This window comes from Pelophylax lessonae, assembly GCF_965119305.1.
Source record: "Pelophylax lessonae genome assembly, chromosome: 2".
In the NCBI taxonomy this organism is placed as follows: Eukaryota; Metazoa; Chordata; class Amphibia; order Anura; family Ranidae; genus Pelophylax; species Pelophylax lessonae.
In genome coordinates this window covers 681,021,673-681,041,220 of record NC_138769.1, presented here as the reverse complement: position 1 = coordinate 681,041,220, position 19,548 = coordinate 681,021,673, and the positions used below count along the sequence as shown (strand labels likewise).

The 19,548-nt window shown below is 49.3% G+C and overlaps 1 protein-coding gene across 1 annotated transcript in view; it reads left to right on the top strand.

Moving 5' to 3' along the window:
* Positions 1-582: 582 nt before the first annotated feature.
* The window catches only part of ENDOD1 (endonuclease domain containing 1), a 39,984-nt gene continuing 21,018 nt past the window's right edge, over positions 583-19,548 (top strand). Inside the window, exon 1 of the mRNA XM_082245637.1 lies at positions 583-1,049. Within this exon, the coding sequence (XP_082101763.1) occupies positions 744-1,049 (306 nt within the window). The 5' untranslated portion in view covers positions 583-743. The remainder of the gene's footprint in view (positions 1,050-19,548) is intronic.

Genomic DNA, 19,548 nt, shown 5'->3' with positions numbered 1-19,548 from the left:
GGGAGGGATGGGTGAATGGTGTCAGTAGAAGGGAGGGATGGGTGAATGGTGTCAGTAGAAGGGAGGGATGGATGGGTGAATGGTGTCAGTAGATGGGAGGGATGGGTGAATGGTGTAAGTAGATGGGAGGGATGGGTGAATGGTGTCAGTAGATGGGAGGGATGGGTGAATGGTGTCAGTAGAAGGGAGGAATGGGTGAATGGTGTCAGTAGAAGGGAGGGATGGGTGAATGGTGTCAGTAGATGGGAGGGATGGGTGAATGGTGTCAGTAGAAGGGAGGAATGGGTGAATGGTGTCAGTAGAAGGGAGGGATGGGTGAATGGTGTCAGTAGATGGGAGGGATGGGTGAATGGTGTCAGTAGATGGGAGGGATGGGTGAATGGTGTCAGTAGAAGGGAGGGATGGGTGAATGGTGTCAGTAGAAGGGAGGGATGGGTGAATGGTGTCGGTAGAAGGGAGGGATGGGTGAATGGTGTCAGTAGAAGGGAGGGATGGGTGAATGGTGTCAGTAGAAGGGAGGGATGGGTGAATGGTGTCAGTAGAAGGGAGGGATGGGTGAATGGTGTCAGTAGAAGGGAGGGATCTCCCGGCAGGCTGTGCGCTCTGCAGTCAGTCTCGGTCACACTGCGGAGCTGTGTATTGTAGGAGGGGAGCGGCTCTCTTGTCTTTTCTCCTCCCGCATTCCTCTCCTCCTCCTCGGCCGGCAGGTAGTGTGCGGTGCGGTGCGGACTCCGGGGAGGACGATGATGATGATGACGGTGGCGGCGCTGGTGTTGTTGCTGGCGGCTCTGCCCTGTGTGCTGTACGGCCGGGTGCTGCAGGACGGGGAGGATGGCTTCGCGGAGTGCAACCGCTTCTTCTACCGGGAGAGCCCGCCGCAGGGCTTCACCCACCCGGGACAGATCCGCATCTGCCAGAGGTACCGGGGGGAGCAGCACTTCGCCACCCTCTACAGCACCGAGCACCGGATCCCCCTCTACTCCGCATTCATCTACCGGGGGGAGGAGGGGGCCACACCGGGGGCAGAGGACTGGATGCTGGAGCCGCAGGTAAGAGAGACAATGGAGGATCACTCACCATAGACCAGGTGTGCCCATATACCAGGTGTGCCCACTGCTCATAGACCAAGTGTGCCCACTGCCTTTAGGTGTGCCCACTGCCCATAGACCAGGTGTGCCCACTGCCCATAAACCAGGTGTGCCCATATACCAGGTGTGCCCACTGCTCATAGACCAGGTGTGCCCACTGCCCTTAGGTGTGCCCACTGCCCATAGACCAGGTGTGCCCATATACCAGGTGTGCCCACTGCTCATAGACCAGGTGTGCCCACTGCCCTTAGGTGTGCCCACTGCCCATAGACCAGGTGTGCCCATAGACCAGGTGTGCCCACTGCCCATGGATAATTGGAAATAATGGAGGATCACTGACCATAGACCAGATGTGATCATTGACCATGGATAGGCCGATCATTGACCATAGTTAAGGACTGACCACTGAGCAGTATTTGTGGATTGCTGGACACAATGGAGGTGTGATCTATACCCATAGACCAGGTGTGATTAATGCTCATAGATTCCTGGAGACAATGGAGGATCACTGCCCATAGACCAGGTGTGATTACTGCCCATAGATCCCTGGAGTGTCACTGCCCATAGACCAGGTGTGATTACTGCCTCTAGATCACTGGAGACCATAGAAGATCTCTGCCTATGCATCAGATGTGATCCCTGGAGACTATAGAGGATCACGGGGAACAATGGAGGGACATTCCCCACAGATCACTGGAGAGTGTGTATAGGCTGATCATTGACCACAAGTAATTGGAAACAATAGAGGATCATTGCCAATGGATCACTGGAGAGGGAGGGGTAATCTTTGCCCATAGATCAGGTGTGATCACTGGAAACCATGGAGGATCATTGCCATGGACCACTGAAAACAGTGGACGAGGCCATCACTGCTCTTAGACCAGGGGTGATCACTGCCCATAGATTCCTGGGGACCACGTATGGGCTAATCGCTGTCCATGTATCACTGGGGACCACAAATGGGCTGATCACTGGGGACCAAAGATGGGTGGGTCACTGCCCATAGATCAATGGGGACCACGGATGGGCTGGTCACTGCCCATAGATCACTGGGGACCACGGATGGGCTGGTCACTGCCCATAGATCACTGGGGACCACGGATGGGCTGGTCACTGCCCATAGATCACTGGGGACCACGGATGGGCTGGTCACTGCCCATAGATCACTGGGGACCACGGATGGGCTGGTCACTGCCCATAGATCACTGGGGACCACGGATGGGCTGGTCACTGCCCATAGATCACTGGGAACCACGGATGGGCTGGTCACTGCCCATAGATCACTGAGGACCACGGATGGGCTGGTCACTGCCCATAGATCACTGGGGACCACGGATGGGCTGGTCACTGCCCATAGATCACTGGGGACCACGGATGGGCTGGTTACTGCCCATAGATCACTGGGGACCACGGATGGGCTGGTTACTGCCCATAGATCACTGGGGACCACGGATGGGCTGGTTACTGCCCATAGATCACTGGGGACCACGGATGGGCTGGTCACTTCCCATAGATCACTGGGGGCCACGGATGGGCTGGTCAACAGCCTATATATCAGCTGTCCATATATCACTGGATAATGTGGTGGTGGTGGTGGGGGGGGGGGGGTTGACTGCTGCCAATAGATCCACTGGAGACAGTAGATGAAGGGCCTTCTAATCAATACTAATAGACCATGTGTGATCAGTGGAGAGAATTGATGGGGGTCCTGTGATCTCTGGAGATAATGGACGGGTGGGGGTCCTGTAATGACTGCTTAGTTCAGTTACTACTGACCACAGATCAACTGGAGACAATAGCGAGCAGTCTTGTAATCACTGGTCATAGACCAGCTGCACACTATATACCAGCATTGCTATCCTTGCTGAGCCGTGCGGCTCAGCACGGTATAGAGGGGTACTCCAGGGCTCGGCTTGGCACGGTATAGAGGGGCCACCCCAGGGCTCAGCACGGTATAGAGGGGCCACCCCAGGGCTCAGCACGGTATAGAGGAGCCACCCCAGGGCTCAGCACGGTATAGAGGAGCCACCCCAGGGCTCAGCACGGTATAGAGGAGCCACCCCAGGGCTCAGCACGGTATAGAGGGGCCACCCCAGGGCTCAGCACGGTATAGAGGGGCCACCCCAGGGCTCAGCACGGTATAGAGGGGTACTCCAGGGCTCGGCTTGGCACGGTATAGAGGGGCCACCCCAGGGCTCAGCACGGTATAGAGGAGCCACCCCAGGGCTCAGCACGGTATAGAGGAGCCACCCCAGGGCTCAGCACGGTATAGAGGAGCCACCCCAGGGCTCAGCACGGTATAGAGGGGCCACCCCAGGGCTCAGCACGGTATAGAGGGGTACTCCAGGGCTCGGCTTGGCACGGTATAGAGGGGCCACCCCAGGGCTCAGCACGGTATAGAGGGGCCACCCCAGGGCTCAGCACGGTATAGAGGAGCCACCCCAGGGCTCAGCACGGTATAGAGGAGCCACCCCAGGGCTCAGGACGGTATAGAGGAGCCACCCCAGGGCTCAGCACGGTATAGAGGGGCCACCCCAGGGCTCAGCACGGTATAGAGGGGCCACCCCAGGGCTCAGCACGGTATAGAGGAGCCACCCCAGAGCTCAGCACGGTATAGAGGAGCCACCCCAGGGCTCAGCACGGTATAGAGGGGCCACCCCAGGGCTCAGCACGGTATAGAGGGGGCCACCCCAGGGCTCAGCACGGTATAGAGGGGCCGCCCCAGGGCTCAGCACGGTATAGAGGGGCCGCCCCAGGGCTCAGCACGGTATAGAGGGGCCGCCCCAGGGCTCAGCACGGTATAGAGGGGGCCACCCCAGGGCTCAGCACGGTATAGAGGGGCCACCCCAGGGCTCAGCACGGTATAGAGGGGCCACCCCAGGGCTCAGCACTGTATACAGGGGGCACTCCAGTGATCTGTACCTTGAAGTTTCTTAAAATCTTAATCTAAAATGGCTTGTGCATCCTTTATGTCACTAGTTGCTACGTGCCAGGCTGCCAGTGCATTATTTACTTACACACATTAAGGAATACATTTACATCACAGGCTGTGTAAGCTTTCTGGTTATCAATGGACTGACAACAGAAAACACTAACAGTCGGTAAACATGATTAAATGATCATACTACATATAAATGACAGCCGTGGGTTAGGCCTGAGCAGTGGCAGTGGGATTATTTTCAGTGTGTTGGATTCTTTGTCCTACAGATTGCGGTTTATGATTTTTTTTATATGACCGATAACGCTAACATTGCATTTTTTTTAAAATTCTTTTTCATTTTTTATTCTTCTCATTTTTAATGTACATTTTTGTTTTTATATATTATTACATTTCCGTTTACTTTTATTGGTATATTTACTTTTCAATTTTAATGTATTTTTATTTATTTTTTAAATTCAATTTTATTATTCTGATGGCAGCCAGTATTTTTTTTTTTTTTCTTAGTGATCCTAAGCCGCTTGGCTATCCATTTAAATGTTAACTAAAATCTCAGCAAGCCCTGTCAGTTGGTCACTGGGTTGAAATGCAGTTGACACTGAACAGACGCAGATTACGCATATCTGCAGGTCGCATATCAGCAGTTCCTAATTTCTGGCCGGTCCCTGGATTTTAAGCTTTTGTCCCTGGAAATAACACAGATTTTTATAACTAACAAATTGTATAATACAATCTCTGTATAGGAATGTCAGTGAGTTCTTGTATTCTATGAACATCAATCTACGCAGCATTAGTATAAAGGAATAGATTGCACTCCCTGGCAGTACTGTCCTAAATAGACTAAAAATCATATCTTTACAATGTTGCATTTTCCCTTCATAGGTTTATAATGGAATATACTGGTGTACAGGGCTGCTTACTTTGCTATCTGTATACAGAATATAAAGGTCTCAATGCAGTTAATCTGCAGCCGCCGCACTGAGCCTGATTATTCTCTTGTAAATGTATTTGATTCATGATTGTACCCGTTTGCTTATTTCATTGCAGCGTTGCGGGTTCTTTGCACGTAGCTGGAATAATCAGCGTTTGTTGCACGCCCCACCTTGCCTCTCAGGCCAGCCTTCATTACACAGACATGTGGGTTTGACAAGCACTTTCACTGACAGCACAGAATGGGTTTTTAAAATAATCGCTCTATTTTGCATGCCTTTCCGCTATTTATGGAAATCCGGCTGACAGCTTTAATGTGACACAGCATATTGTGACAACAGTAGGGGGGGTGGGGGGGGGGGGGAAAGGAATCTTGGTGGATCAGCTGAAAAGAATTATGTTCTTGTATTTATTGTGGCAGATCGGGGTGACGTCACCTGTGAATAAGGGGTATTGTCACCACGCCTGGCTTCCCTGCTGGTTGTGTTTGTGACTGGCGCTGGTGTCATTGTGAGTGACACATTGCTAGGCACATCAAACAATGCCTTTTACAGGGATAACCATTACAGCTTTGTTTAGAAAAATAAACCCTTGTAAAAGCCATAGGAATGCCATAGGAAGGCATACAAGCTTTGCAACTCTGATCAAAGGGAATGTCAACTGCATTTAATTCCAAAGGGAATGAATGCTACATGGCTGGGGGCAGGCACAGTACGTGTTTTGCAACTGTAAAAAGCCTTTTATAGAAACATAAACTGTCTTTTGGTTACCTGATTAGAAAGACAAAGGCCTTTTTGGCGGTGGTTACAATGCGTGACACGGTCACCTGGTTAGATATACAAAGGCCTCCTAGGCAGTGGTTACATTGTGTGGTTTTAGAGGAATGCTCAGGTGACGAATCAGCTAAGCAGGTCTTCAGCTGGATATAGTTACTAAAGAGGCAGTGCCATGTGCCTGCACAATGGTACCAGTGTGTGCCAACAACCTTCTGGTGGCTTGTGTTTAAGCCTTTGAAGGGAAGCACACCTCTTACTACAGGTTTGTCAGAGGGACAAAATTGGTCGAACAAAGGTTTTCTAACCCGTGAGCTGGCATTATAAGCAGGTGGCTAATAGACATTCAAATTAAAATATCAGTGGGCATCTTAGGGGAAGATGGCGTGATTGAATTGCCGGATTTACCTTTTCATAGATGGAGCCCTATGTCCGAAAGATGGGTAGTACTCTTTTGGCACTTTTCCACTGCAAGTACCGGCTAGTACCGGCTCGGCTCTACTCGGCCCTGCTTGGCCCGGTTTGCTTTTCCACTGCTGGTACCGCATGGTATAGTGTCGGAACGGTTCGGTACGGTACGGTATAGGTTTGCTTTTCCACTAAAGTAGTACTAAAGTTAAGTGGGTGGGATAACAACGGGGTGGGTGTGATTCTATGACCAAACAGTGGCTAGTAGTGACTGCATGCAAAGGACTGTGGGATATGGTACCAGTTTGGTACCTGTTGGAACCACAATCGAGTAGGTACTGTTTTTTCAGAGCCGTACCCTACCGTTCGGTTCCATGCAGTGGAAAAGCAAACCTATACCGTACCGTACCGAACCGTTCCGACCCTATACCATGCGGTACCGCAGTGGAAAAAGCACAAAAGCGTGCCGAACCGGTACGGTTCCATGCAGTGGAAAAGCGCTGCTAGGCACCTCCTGGTTTTGACATCTTATGCCAAAATGATCCAACTCAATGACTCAAGTTTCCTTCCCCCAAGATCAGTTGGACAGCGTTGTTTAACCGGTTGCCGACCTCTGCACGAGTATTTACTGCGGCGGTGAGCCCCGGCCAGGCAAAGTGACGTGTATATATACACGTCACTAGCCTGGGAGCCAATAGCGGGCGAGCGCGCGCCGCCGGAGGCGCGCTCCCGCCTCGGCTCGTTCACGGACACCTCCGTGCGCGTCCGCTGGTCACTCGCGATCGTCCGCTGTGAAGGGAGAAAGGCAGGCGGCTAATGTAAACAAAGCCGCCTGTCATTCTCCCCTGTGTAAAAGCACTGATCTAATGGTCCTGCTATGTAGGACCGTTGATCTGTGCTGTTACACACACAGCCACATCCCTGCACAGTAAGAAGTACGCCCCTAGGGACACACATAGTCACTGCATCTCTAATAAAGTTAACCCCTTCCCTGCCAGTGTCATTTTTACAGTAACAGTGCATATGTATAGCACTGATTACTGTAGTAATGTCACTGGTACCCCCAAAAGTGTCAAAAATGTCAGTCAAGGGTCCGATCTGTCCGCCGCAATGTCGCAGTCCCGCAAAATAAAAAATCGCAGATCGCCGCCATTACTCGTTAAAAAACAAAAATGACAAAAATCTTTCCCTTAGTTAGTAAACGCAATAACTTTTGTGCAAACCCATCAAAATATGCTTATTGTGATTTTTTTTTTTTTTTTTTTTAACCAAACATAGGTAGCAGAAAACAAATTGGCCAAAAATTTAAAACATTTTTGATTTTTACATTTTTTTGGGGGGGAATTTCATATAAAAAAATGTGAAAAATATTGTTATTTTTGCAAAATTGTCGCTCTTTTTTTTGATTATAGCGCATGATCAAAAAAATTGCACAGGTGATCAAATACCACCAAAAGAAAGCTCTGTTTGTGTTTAGGTACAGCGTTGCACGACCGCGCAATTGTCAAAGTCACGCAGTGCCGAATCGCAAAATACCCCCTGGTCAGGAAGGGGGTAAAATCTTCCGGGGCTTAAGTGGTTAATGGGAGGGATGATGCTGGCGCACTGAAGTAGAGTACCAGGAGACCACACACACCAGACACCAGAGGAGGACCAGTCTCTGGAAGTTGCATTCAACCAAGCTGCATATGGGCCATACACATTATAAGATTTTCTGAAGACTTTTTCCTTTAGACTTACCAAAACCATATAATATGAGGTCAAACCTAAACACTTTCAATTTGTATGCAATCTGGCAGGCCCTTGTACTACATAGAAAAGGTAAATCTGAAGGAAATCTAACCACAAAAGTTGGATAGTGTGTATCCAGCTATAGTTTTGTCCAGATGCCGTTTCCCCAGAGCGAAGTTGGCCTTGCAGTGCCTGGTAATGTCTCTGCATGTTGTATTGACTTGGAGGGTCTTCAACCCCCTGTGTTTACATTTTATTTTATTTTTTCCCCTCTTGCCTGATTTTCTGTACTCGCATGTCCAGATAATCCAGTGTTGTCCTCCTGTAATTTGTGGAAGGCCACCACACGCCGGGGCCTGTGCCTCCATTTTTGCTAAAGTCATTTGAAGCCAGCTGTCTCTTCTGGGGCCTAACCCTCTGATGACGTCCCAGTGCACATATGCAGTCTGTTCTACATTGGCTCAAAGCATCTTGCAATGCTTGATGTTGGTATCCCAGGAATGTTCGGGGGAGGTGGAGAAGGAATGTTACTCTCTTCATGTGCTCACCAGATATACAGTATCTCACAAAAGTGAGTACACCCCTCACATTTTTGTAAATTTTTTATTATATCTTTTCATGTGACAACATTGAAGAAATGACAATTTGCTACAATGTAAAGTAGTGAGTGTACAGCTTGTATAACAGTGTAAATTTGCTGTCCCCTCAAAATAACTCAACACACAGCCATTAATGTCTAAACCGCTGGCAACAAAAGTGAGTACACCCCTAAGTAAAAATTTCCAACTTTGGGCCCAATTAGCCAATTTCCCTCCCTGGTGTCATGTGACTCGTTTGTGTTATAAGGTTTCCGGTGTGAATGGGGAGCAGGTGTGTTAAATTTGTTACTCTCTGCTTCAGTAAGTCACAGTACATGTTGGCATTCATGGTTCCCTCAATGAACTGTAGCTCCCCAGTGCTGGCAGGACTCATGGTCTGGGGCTGCAACCTCTGGATATAATGCTGAGCACGGGCACTCAACCTCTTTGGTCTACCATGGCGAGGCCTGTTCTGAATGGAACCTGTCCTGTTGAACTGATGTATGGTCTTGGCCACCGTGCTGCAGCTCAGATTCAGGGTCTTGGCAATCTTCTTATAGCCTAGGCCAGGGATTCCCAAAATATGGCTCTCCAGTTGTTCAGGAACTACAATTCCCATCATGCCTAGTCATGTATGTGAATGTCAGAGTTTTACAATGCCTCATGGGATGTGTAGTTCTGCAACAGCTGCAGGGCCGTAGTTTGGGAATCCCTGGTCTAGCGCAAACAGAAAAATGTAATTGGCATTGCTTTGCGGCAAAAAACGCTGTAAAAAATTGCGTGACTTTGAGGTTGCAAAAGTGTGAAAGGGGCCTTCAGTAATTAAGGTATAGTGTGCCCCCTTTAAATGCAGAGAGACCAGCGTGCCCCCTTTCAAGGCAGAGAGACCAGCGTGCCCCCTTTCAAGGCAGAGAGACCAGCGTGCCCCCTTTCAAGGCAGAGAGACCAGCGTGCCCCCTTTCAAGGCAGAGAGACCAGCGTGCCCCTTTTCAAGGCAGAGAGACCAGCGTGCCCCTTTTCAAGGCAGAGAGACCAGCGTGCCCCCTTTCAAGGCAGAGAGACCAGCGTGCCCCCTTTCAAGGCAGAGAGACCAGCGTGCCCCCTTTCAAGGCAGAGAGACCAGCGTGCCCCCTTTCAAGGCAGAGAGACCAGCGTGCCCCCTTTCAAGGCAGAGAGACCAGCGTGCCCCCTTTCAAGGCAGAGAGACCAGCGTGCCCCCTTTCAATGCAGAGAGACCAGCGTGCCCCCTTTCAATGCAGAGAGACCAGCGTGCCCCCTTTCAATGCAGAGAGACCAGCGTGCCCCCTTTCAATGCAGAGAGACCAGCGTGCCCCCTTTCAATGCAGAGAGACCAGCGTGCCCCCTTTCAAGGCAGAGAGACCAGCGTGCCCCCTTTCAAGGCAGAGAGACCAGCGTGCCCCCTTTCAAGGCAGAGAGACCAGCGTGCCCCCTTTCAAGGCAGAGAGACCAGCGTGCCCCCTTTCAAGGCAGAGAGACCAGCGTGCCCCCTTTCAAGGCAGAGAGACCAGCGTGCCCCCTTTGAAGGCAGAGAGACCAGCGTGCCCCCTTTGAAGGCAGAGAGACCAGCGTGCCCCCTTTCAATGCAGAGAGACCAGCGTGCCCCCTTTCAATGCAGAGAGACCAGCGTGCCCCCTTTCAATGCAGAGAGACCAGCGTGCCCCCTTTCAATGCAGAGAGACCAGCGTGCCCCCTTTCAATGCAGAGAGACCAGCGTGCCCCCTTTCAATGCAGAGAGACCAGCGTGCCCCCTTTCAATGCAGAGAGACCAGCGTGCCCCCTTTCAATGCAGAGAGACCAGCGTGCCCCCTTTCAATGCAGAGAGACCAGCGTGCCCCCTTTCAATGCCGAGAGACCAGCGTGCCCCCTTTCAATGCCGAGGGACCAGCGTGCCCCCTTTCAATGCCGAGGGACCAGCGTGCCCCCTTTCAATGCAGAGGGACCAGCGTGCCCCCTTTCAATGCAGAGAGACCAGCGTGCCCCCTTTCAATGCAGAGAGACCAGCGTGCCCCCTTTCAATGCAGAGAGACCAGCGTGCCCCCTTTCAATGCAGAGAGACCAGCGTGCCCCCTTTCAATGCAGAGAGACCAGCGTGCCCCCTTTCAATGCAGAGAGACCAGCGTGCCCCCTTTCAATGCAGAGAGACCAGCGTGCCCCCTTTCAAGGCAGAGAGACCAGCGTGCCCCCTTTCAATGCAGAGAGACCAGCATGCCCCCTTTCAAGGCAGAGAGACCAGCGTGCCCCCTTTCAAGGCAGAGAGACCAGCGTGCCCCCTTTCAAGGCAGAGAGACCAGCGTGCCCCCTTTCATTCAAGGCAGAGAGACCAGCGTGCCCCCTTTCAAGGCAGAGAGACCAGCGTGCCCCCTTTCAAGGCAGAGAGACCAGCGTGCCCCCTTTCAAGGCAGAGAGACCAGCGTGCCCCCTTTCAAGGCAGAGAGACCAGCGTGCCCCCTTTCAAGGCAGAGAGACCAGCGTGCCCCCTTTCAAGGCAGAGAGACCAGCGTGCCCCCTTTCAAGGCAGAGAGACCAGCGTGCCCCCTTTCAAGGCAGAGAGACCAGCGGGCCCCCTTTCAAGGCAGAGAGACCAGCGGGCCCCCTTTCAAGGCAGAGAGACCAGCGGGCCCCCTTTCAAGGCAGAGAGACCAGCGGGCCCCCTTTCAAGGCAGAGAGACCAGCGGGCCCCCTTTCAAGGCAGAGAGACCAGCGGGCCCCCTTTCAATGCCGAGAGACCAGCGGGCCCCCTTTCAATGCCGAGAGACCAGCGTGCCCCCTTTCAATGCCGAGAGACCAGCGTTCCCCCTTTCAATGCAGAGGGACCAGCGTGCCCCCTTTCAATGCCGAGAGACCAGCGTGCCCCCTTTCAATGCCGAGAGACCAGCGTTCCCCCTTTCAATGCAGAGGGACCAGCGTGCCCCCTTTCAATGCCGAGAGACCAGCGTGCCCCCTTTCAATGCCGAGAGACCAGCGTTCCCCCTTTCAATGCCGAGAGACCAGCGTGCCCCCTTTCAATGCCGAGAGACCAGCGTGCCCCCTTTCAATGCCGAGAGACCAGCGTTCCCCCTTTCAATGCAGAGGGACCAGCGTGCCCCCTTTCAATGCAGAGAGACCAGCGTGCCCCCTTTCAATGCAGAGAGACCAGCGTGCCCCCTTTCAATGCAGAGAGACCAGCGTGCCCCCTTTCAATGCAGAGAGACCAGCGTGCCCCCTTTCAATGCAGAGAGACCAGCGTGCCCCCTTTCAAGGCAGAGAGACCAGCGTGCCCCCTTTCAAGGCAGAGAGACCAGCGTGCCCCCTTTCAAGGCAGAGAGACCAGCGTGCCCCCTTTCAAGGCAGAGAGACCAGCGTGCCCCCTTTCAAGGCAGAGAGACCAGCGTGCCCCCTTTCAAGGCAGAGAGACCAGCGTGCCCCCTTTCAAGGCAGAGAGACCAGCGTGCCCCCTTTCAAGGCAGAGAGACCAGCGTGCCCCCTTTCAAGGCAGAGAGACCAGCGGGCCCCCTTTCAAGGCAGAGAGACCAGCGGGCCTCCTTTCAATGCACAGTGACCAGCATACAAAAATGTGAGGGGTGTACTCACTTTTGTGAGATACTGTAGATAGACAAGGATAGATAAGATATTCACCCCCCCCCCCCCCCCCAAAAAAAAAAAAAAGATGAGGAGTAATATTCATTTAAGTAGAACATGGCAGTGTAAGCCTCTTTAAACACACCTGTGTGGCTATTCCAAGAGTGCATGTTTATGCAATAGATAGAGCTATTGAGAAGTTCTAGTTTATTTGCTTTGTAAGCTAAAATCAATCTTTAATTCTCCTCCAGGCTTAGGAGGGGCGGTGAAAACCTTTATTTTGAGGAAATAGTAAAGGTGTAGATCTTCACATCAATTTCAGTCGGTAGGACAACATTTCTTTATGCTTCTCATATTCTCCATTCAGGGAAACAAGAAATCCACAAAGTTCTCCACAGCTGCTAAAAAACCATTGTTTGTAGTTCCTGTACTCAACGGCATTGAGCTTCCAATTCCTGGCCTTGGAACTATTGTAATATCTGCCCACAAAGATATCAAGGAGGTTGGTTATTTACCTCTGGATTCTCTATAGAGCTTGGTCCAAATTTGTAAGTGATAAGGCTCTAATGCACATAGACATTAAATAGGAATTCCAGATATGGATGTTTTATAAATAGTTACATTGGTCCAGCTTGTATATACCATACATACCTGGCTGATGCCCCTGGAAGTAGACCCCGCTAATCCAGTGATCTTCACTTGGTTCTGGGTGCCATGCCCAGCGGCTGCCCTGCTCCATTCTGAACACTGAAGGCTGGTTGCTCAGCTTGGGCGTCATTCAGAGAATGTTTTCTCATTGTGACGTCACCAGTCTCCTCTCCATGTCGTCCAGAATGGCACCCATGTGAAGGATCTGACCTCCTGTGTTCAGAATACAGCAGGGCAGCAGCCTTGGCAATGAATGCGGAAGCCAGTGGAGATCACTTGAGTAGCGTGTATACTTCAGCCATTTCCAGCTTCCAAGGACTTCAGCCAGGTATGGTATATACATAGTTACATTGGCCCAAGCTGTACCGATGTAACACCAGTATGTATAAACTAGCCATACACTCATGATGGGCATGGGAGAAGTCTACGTGCATGGGAGTCGTCATAAAGTGCTGATGACGTGTGAAAGGCGTAGACTTTTCTCATGCCCCACAGTGTCTTGCTGCGGTGTTTTTTTATTCATTTTTTTTATTTACATTTTTTTTTTACTTTTATTTTTTATATGATTGAATAAAGGGGGGACTCTTTCAGGTGTGCGGCTGTCCAAACTCCTGTTTATTACATATGCTTCTGATACTTGTAGGAACTTCTCATCTCCGTATTGTCACCTGGGCGCAGCAAGCGGTGCTGGAATCAGACATCAGGTCATATATGATATGAACACCCAAAGTTTTTTTGCACAAGTTAACTTGCTTGACGGGATTTTAAGATTACCTGTTAAGGTGATGAATCATCTAAAGTAGATCTTGCATAACGATTTCAGGCAAATGTATAAAACGCCTTTTTCATTTCTTTCTCTTTATGCGTCATTGAAGGAGTTTTAAATCCTTAATCAGATGACATTTAGGCCTCATTCATACTGGCATTGACAAACCTGTGATTATATGTGTTTATAGGACATTTCTAAATACATGTAATGATTTTAAATGGTATTATTCACTGTGAATTTATCTGCTTTTAGAAATTAAATTAAATCAATTCTGTGCATTCAGGTGCAGAGCAGACACTGGGAATGTGGCTTAACCACTTAAGCCCGGGAAGATTTTACCCCCTTCCTGACCAGGGCCTATTTTGCGATTCGGCACTGCGTGACTTTTAACGGACAATTGCGCGGTCGTGCGACGCTGTACCCAAACAAATTTGACGTCCTTTTTTTCCCCACAAACAGAGCTTTCTTTTGGTGGTATTTGATCACCTGTGCGATTTTTTTTTTTTTTTTTTTTTGATCATGCGCTATAAACAAAAAAAGAGCGTCAATTTTGCAAAAATAACAATATTTTTTAAATTTTTTTATATGAAATTCCCCCCCAAAAAAATGTAAAAATCAAAATTTTTTAACATTTTCGGCCAATTTGTTTTCTGCTACATATGTTTGGTAAATAAAATCGCAAAAAGCGTATTTTTGATTGGTTTGCGCAAAAGTTATCGCGTTTACTAACAAAGGGAAAGATTTTTGTCTTTTTTTTTTTTTCCGGGGATTTTTGGGGCAATTTTTAGGCATTTTGCCAAGGCACCCCTGAAGAAACCTCAGGGCACCCTGGTTGAAAAAGGCTGGCCTAGAATACAATACACGTGTTCTGGGCACTCATCTCTGAATGTGTGCGACCCAAACGCATCCCCCTCGATACACTGTCCAACCACAGCATATTTCAGCCTGCCATAGACTTTGACAGCCTGCAGGACTGGACCTAAACCCAATAGTGCCAGTGTGAACATAGACCTTATGCTGGCCTTACACAGATCGAATGTTGGCTGAAATTGGTTCCGTGGGTTGTCTTGTCTGTGACGACAAAAATTGATTTGGTCTTTTTTCATAAATTCTATCTCCATTATCACAAACATCTCAACACTGCTGATCTTTTCCAGCTACTTCCTGTAAAATGTTACTAACTGATGTCGACCGCCCGCCGCACTTATACTGCAGCGGGCTGGTTTGGCTGCGCGAATCCACATATGGGTACGTTGGTTTGCGGGAGCGGTGCTAGGGGGGAAGAGCACGCCGGCACTAGGCAGCGGGAATGCTGATCCATGGGGCCGCCGGCAGTGATCGCTCCTCACTGAGAGAGGATGGTCAGCTGTTGTAAACACAGCTGACCGTTGTTCTCTCTGAAATGATCATAGAGCGCCTGTGATCCTTCTATATAGGATCACAGGTCTCTGTGGTCATTTCACAAGTCCATCGCCCATACAGTTAGAAAACACTCCCCTAGGCTCACTATTAACCCTTTGATCACCCCTAGGTTAACCCCTTCCCTGTCAGCTTCATTATTACAGTAACAGTGCATATTTTTAGCACTGATTACTGTAGTAATGTCACTGGTCCCCCCAAAAGTGTCACAAATGTCAGGGGTCCGATCCGCAATGTCGCAGTCCTGCTAAAAATCGCAGCTCGCCGCCATTACAAGTAAAAAAAAATTAATATTGCATAAATCTTTCCCCTAGTTTGTAGATGTGATAACTTTCACGCAAACCAATCAAAATACGCTTATTGCGATCTTTTTTTTTTTTTTTTTTTTTTTCACCAAAAATATGTAGCAGAATACAAATTGGCATAAAAGGATGAAACCTTTTGATTTTTTCATTTCATTTTTTTTTTTTGGGAATGTTATTTAGCAGAATGTGAAAAATATTGTTTTTTTTTTCAGAATTGTCCCTCTTTTTTTGTTTATAGCGCAAAAAAAATAAAAATGGCATAGGTGATCAAATACCACAAAAATAAATCTCTATTTGTGTGAAAAAAGGACATCAATTTTATTAGGGTACAGCGTCGCACGACCGCGCAATTGTCCGTTAAAGCAATGCAGTGCTGAATCACAAAAAAAGGCCTGGTCATTAAGGGGGCAAATCCTTCCGGTCCAAAACTGGTTAAAACGCATTGCGCGGTTTACTTTTCCAAACGTTTCATTGAACTTTATGCGCCTCAGTGCATCGTCCTCTGATGTAAAGGATAGGACAGTTTAGTTTGTTTTAGGTGAATGTTGCAGGTTTGGTCTTTCTCCACATTCCTGTTATTCCTGCTTTAATTCAGGCCTAGAACATGACTCCACCCTGCCATATGGGGAACCACAGCAAACCTTGCCCTCTCTGATCGCTGGGCTTGTCTAAGTTTTATTCTCCTCTATTTTCAGGTTTTGCTAGTGCAATCGTTTTTTAACTACTGGTTCACATACATCGTTTAAAGGTCAATCATGATACCTAAGGCCTATTTCACAGAGCTGTCTTTCTCGTTATTTTATTGGAACTGTACCCTAAGTTTGCCATAAACTAGTAGATTTTCTTACAAACATTCATGAATTTCTCAGTGCATTCGATGGCTTGGCCAACATGGTTCAAAATCTCATTTGCTTTTAATGTTGGATTTTGGAATAAATTTACTTTTGCAAGTGAATACCACATTCACTATTAGAAAGTGGTTTCTTCGAGAAATTTTCCATCATGCTCTTTCAAGATTTCTCGTCGCTGTGGTAGAAAACAAATGCAGATTTGATACCACTAACAACAACATCAAGAGAACATTCTTAGGCCCCTTTAACACAGGCGATCCGATCCGCCTGTCACTTTTTCAGGCGGACCTGATCGGATGCTCCATGCATCCCTATGGGGCAGCGGGTGTCAGCTGAGACATGTCCGCTGACACCCGCTGCTATTCGATTACGATCCTGTCCGTGAAATCCGGACGGATGGAAACCCTATTTTCCATCCGTCTGGCGGATCAGATGGGATTGGATGAGAACAGACAGGCGGTCCGTTCTCATCCGATCTCCCCATAGAGGACAGCGCGGATCTGACAGCTCCATCTTTGCACACAGAGCAGAGACGGAGCTGTCATCTGCCTGCTCAGCGGGGATCAGCGGATCGATCCCCCGCTGAGCAGAGAACAAACCTAGGACATCGCACCGTGTGAAAATGTTCTGATGAGATTCTACTAGTGTATGGCCAGCTTTAGGCTTCATGCACGTGGCCGTACAGGGACCGGACAATGTGCATAGCCTGGGTAATGTCTCCATAACAAATGAGAAAAGGCAGCTGGACGTAGTCTTGTGTCGGGTGTTGAACAAAGCACCTCTATGCACTTTGTATCTGCATCCGGAATAAACATCTATGCGCATACGGTTGCCGTGGGCCACTGAATGCGGCGGCAACAGATTTCAGAAGGCATTACGCAAGCTCTGCAGCCCCTGTATAGCCGTGTGCATGAAGCCTAAGGCAGGCCATAGATTATGTAATTTTCTTTCCTGCAATCATAGGAAGCTATCCCTGCCGGGAGAACACAATGATTTTCACTATAATATGGCAATAATCACATGCTAGTAATCCCAAATGCTGGTTGTACCCAAGTCAATTGATGGATCAACTTGGGTACGATCAGCTTGCCCATAGATGTATTGAATCACACAGATTTAAACCATCTATGGCTGGCTTAAGGCTTGGGCACACATGGGTCTTCCCCACCCTCATCCATCAGCCTGGGAGATGATGGGGGAAGGAAAAAAAAAACCAAATGGATTCCCCATTCACACAAGTGAGGTGGATGGAGGAATCCTCCATGCTGTGCTATTGTATTCTGACAGTGATCAGCGCTGCAGTCAATGGAGTGCAGCCGCTGATTGAACGAAAATTTTCCAACATTCCTGTCAATCATTACGTCGACTGCTGCCTAGTAGAAGAGGCCATAGATGGATCAAAATTCAGCCGGTCTCTGCTGAACCAGCCGAATTTCGATTTCCCCTATGGGCAGCATAACATGGCTTTACAGCAGAACTCCAACTTGGATAAAAATACTTCACTCGTGTAGCTCTTGGCTTTCGATATGCTGCCCTCCGTCTTCTCAGTCTTCTTACACTTGCAAATATTTGTAAACTTAAAGTGGTTGTAAAGTCAGAATTGTTTATCCTAATGTATTCTATGCATTAAGATAAAATCTTCTGTGTGCAGCAGCCCCCCTAATACTTACCTGAGCCCTATCTAGATCCAGCAATGTTGCAGGAGTGCCTCGGCTCCCGGGACTGCCCTCCTCATTGGCTGAGACAGCAGAGCAGTGCCATTGGTTCTTATTGCTGTCAATCAATGTCAGTGAGCCAATAGGAGAGAAAGGGGGCAGGGCTGGGCCGCAGCTCCCTGTCTGAATGGACACAGGGAGATGGGGCTTTGCTGTGGGGGCACTCGACAGGAGGGAGGGGCTAGGAGAGCCAAAGAGGGGGATCGGGTCTGCTCTGTGCAAAATCACTTTACAGAGCAGGTAGGACTTTAGTATCACTGTTTCAAAAATTCCAGGCCGCCCTTGGTTGTCATTAAACTTTTGGCTGTGTGACCGTCTTCCTTACAAAGCCTTTTTCGACCTTAGCCCCTTGTGCAGTTCTGCAGATGCTTGGGTAACGTATTTGTGTGACGGGGCGCCATTCCTCCCGCTGCCACCAGTGACGGGGCGCCATTCCTCCCGCTGCCACCAGTGACGGGGCGCCATTCCTCCCGCTGCCCCCAGTGACGGGGCGCCATTCCTCCCGCTGCCCCCAGTGACGGGGCGCCATTCCTCTCGCTGCCCCCAGTGACGGGGCGCCATTCCTCTCGCTGCCCCCAGTGACGGGGCGCCATTCCTCTCGCTGCCCCCAGTGACGGGGCGCCATTCCTCCCACTGGCTCCAGTGACGGGGCGCCATTCATCCCGCTGCCTCCAGTGGCGGGGCGCCATTCCTCCCGCTGCCTCCAGTGGCGGGGCGCCATTCCTCCCGCTGCCTCCAGTGGCGGGGCGCCATTCCTCCCGCTGCCTCCAGTGGCGGGGCGCCATTCCTCCCGCTGCCTCCAGTGGCGGGGCGCCATTCCTCCCGCTGCCTCCAGTGACGGGGCGCCATTCCTCCCGCTGCCTCCAGTGACGGGGTGCCATTCCTCTCGCTGCCACCAGTGACGGGGCGCCATTCCTCCTGCTGCCACCAGTGGGGCACAACTACTCCTTCTACTGACCACAGGTGCTAAGTATTTATTTTTTATTTTGTTTTCTCCCCGTGACCACAGTCCGGCCCCTCTAAAGTCGGAAGGACAGCAAACTGGCCCTTTTTGTTTAAAAAGTTCGGAGACCCCTGCCCTAGACAAAAGCATATACTGGAAGGTGGCAATTTAATGAAATTGCCCAGCATGGCATTCAGTTTGAACAAACATTGCTGCTTCTGAGGAGTGTGTGGGGTAAAGAAGAATTGCTTCTCGTTGCCCCTGACATCTTCACTTTGCTTTCTCCTGGAACTGTAGGAGTTCATGAGAGGTTATACTTGATGGCTTTCTTTTCCTCAATCTAAGTAATTATGGATATGGATTCATTGAACTGATTCAATTAAGCAGAAAGCCATTTTGAGGTTGCAGACCCTATTAAGTATGATGTCATCTCCTGGATGGCTGCAATGCATTAGGCTTTGTCATAACCACCAAATTAATGTACATTGCATGATGTGATGAAGGTTCTTTTTTCTTCTGAAATTATAAATTAATCAAAAAACTGTATGGTAAAAATATTGTCTGACAAAGCCTTTCCATTCAGCAGTGTTGACAGGATAATAAAATAAATTCTGCATCTAGAAAGACCAGGCTTTCTACAAAATGATTCTAGAAACAATATTTCATAGTATATCGCCACGCTTCCCCTAGTAGTCGATGGATGTTACATGAGTGACAGGTCTTGGCAGAAGAGAGCTTTATTATTTAAATAGATTATATTAGCATTTTATTTTATTTTTTATAATGAACTAGCAGTACAGGAAAGAACAAAAGGCAATATACATTATCTACTACAATAATAAAAGGATATCATACAGGTTGATATATACGCCA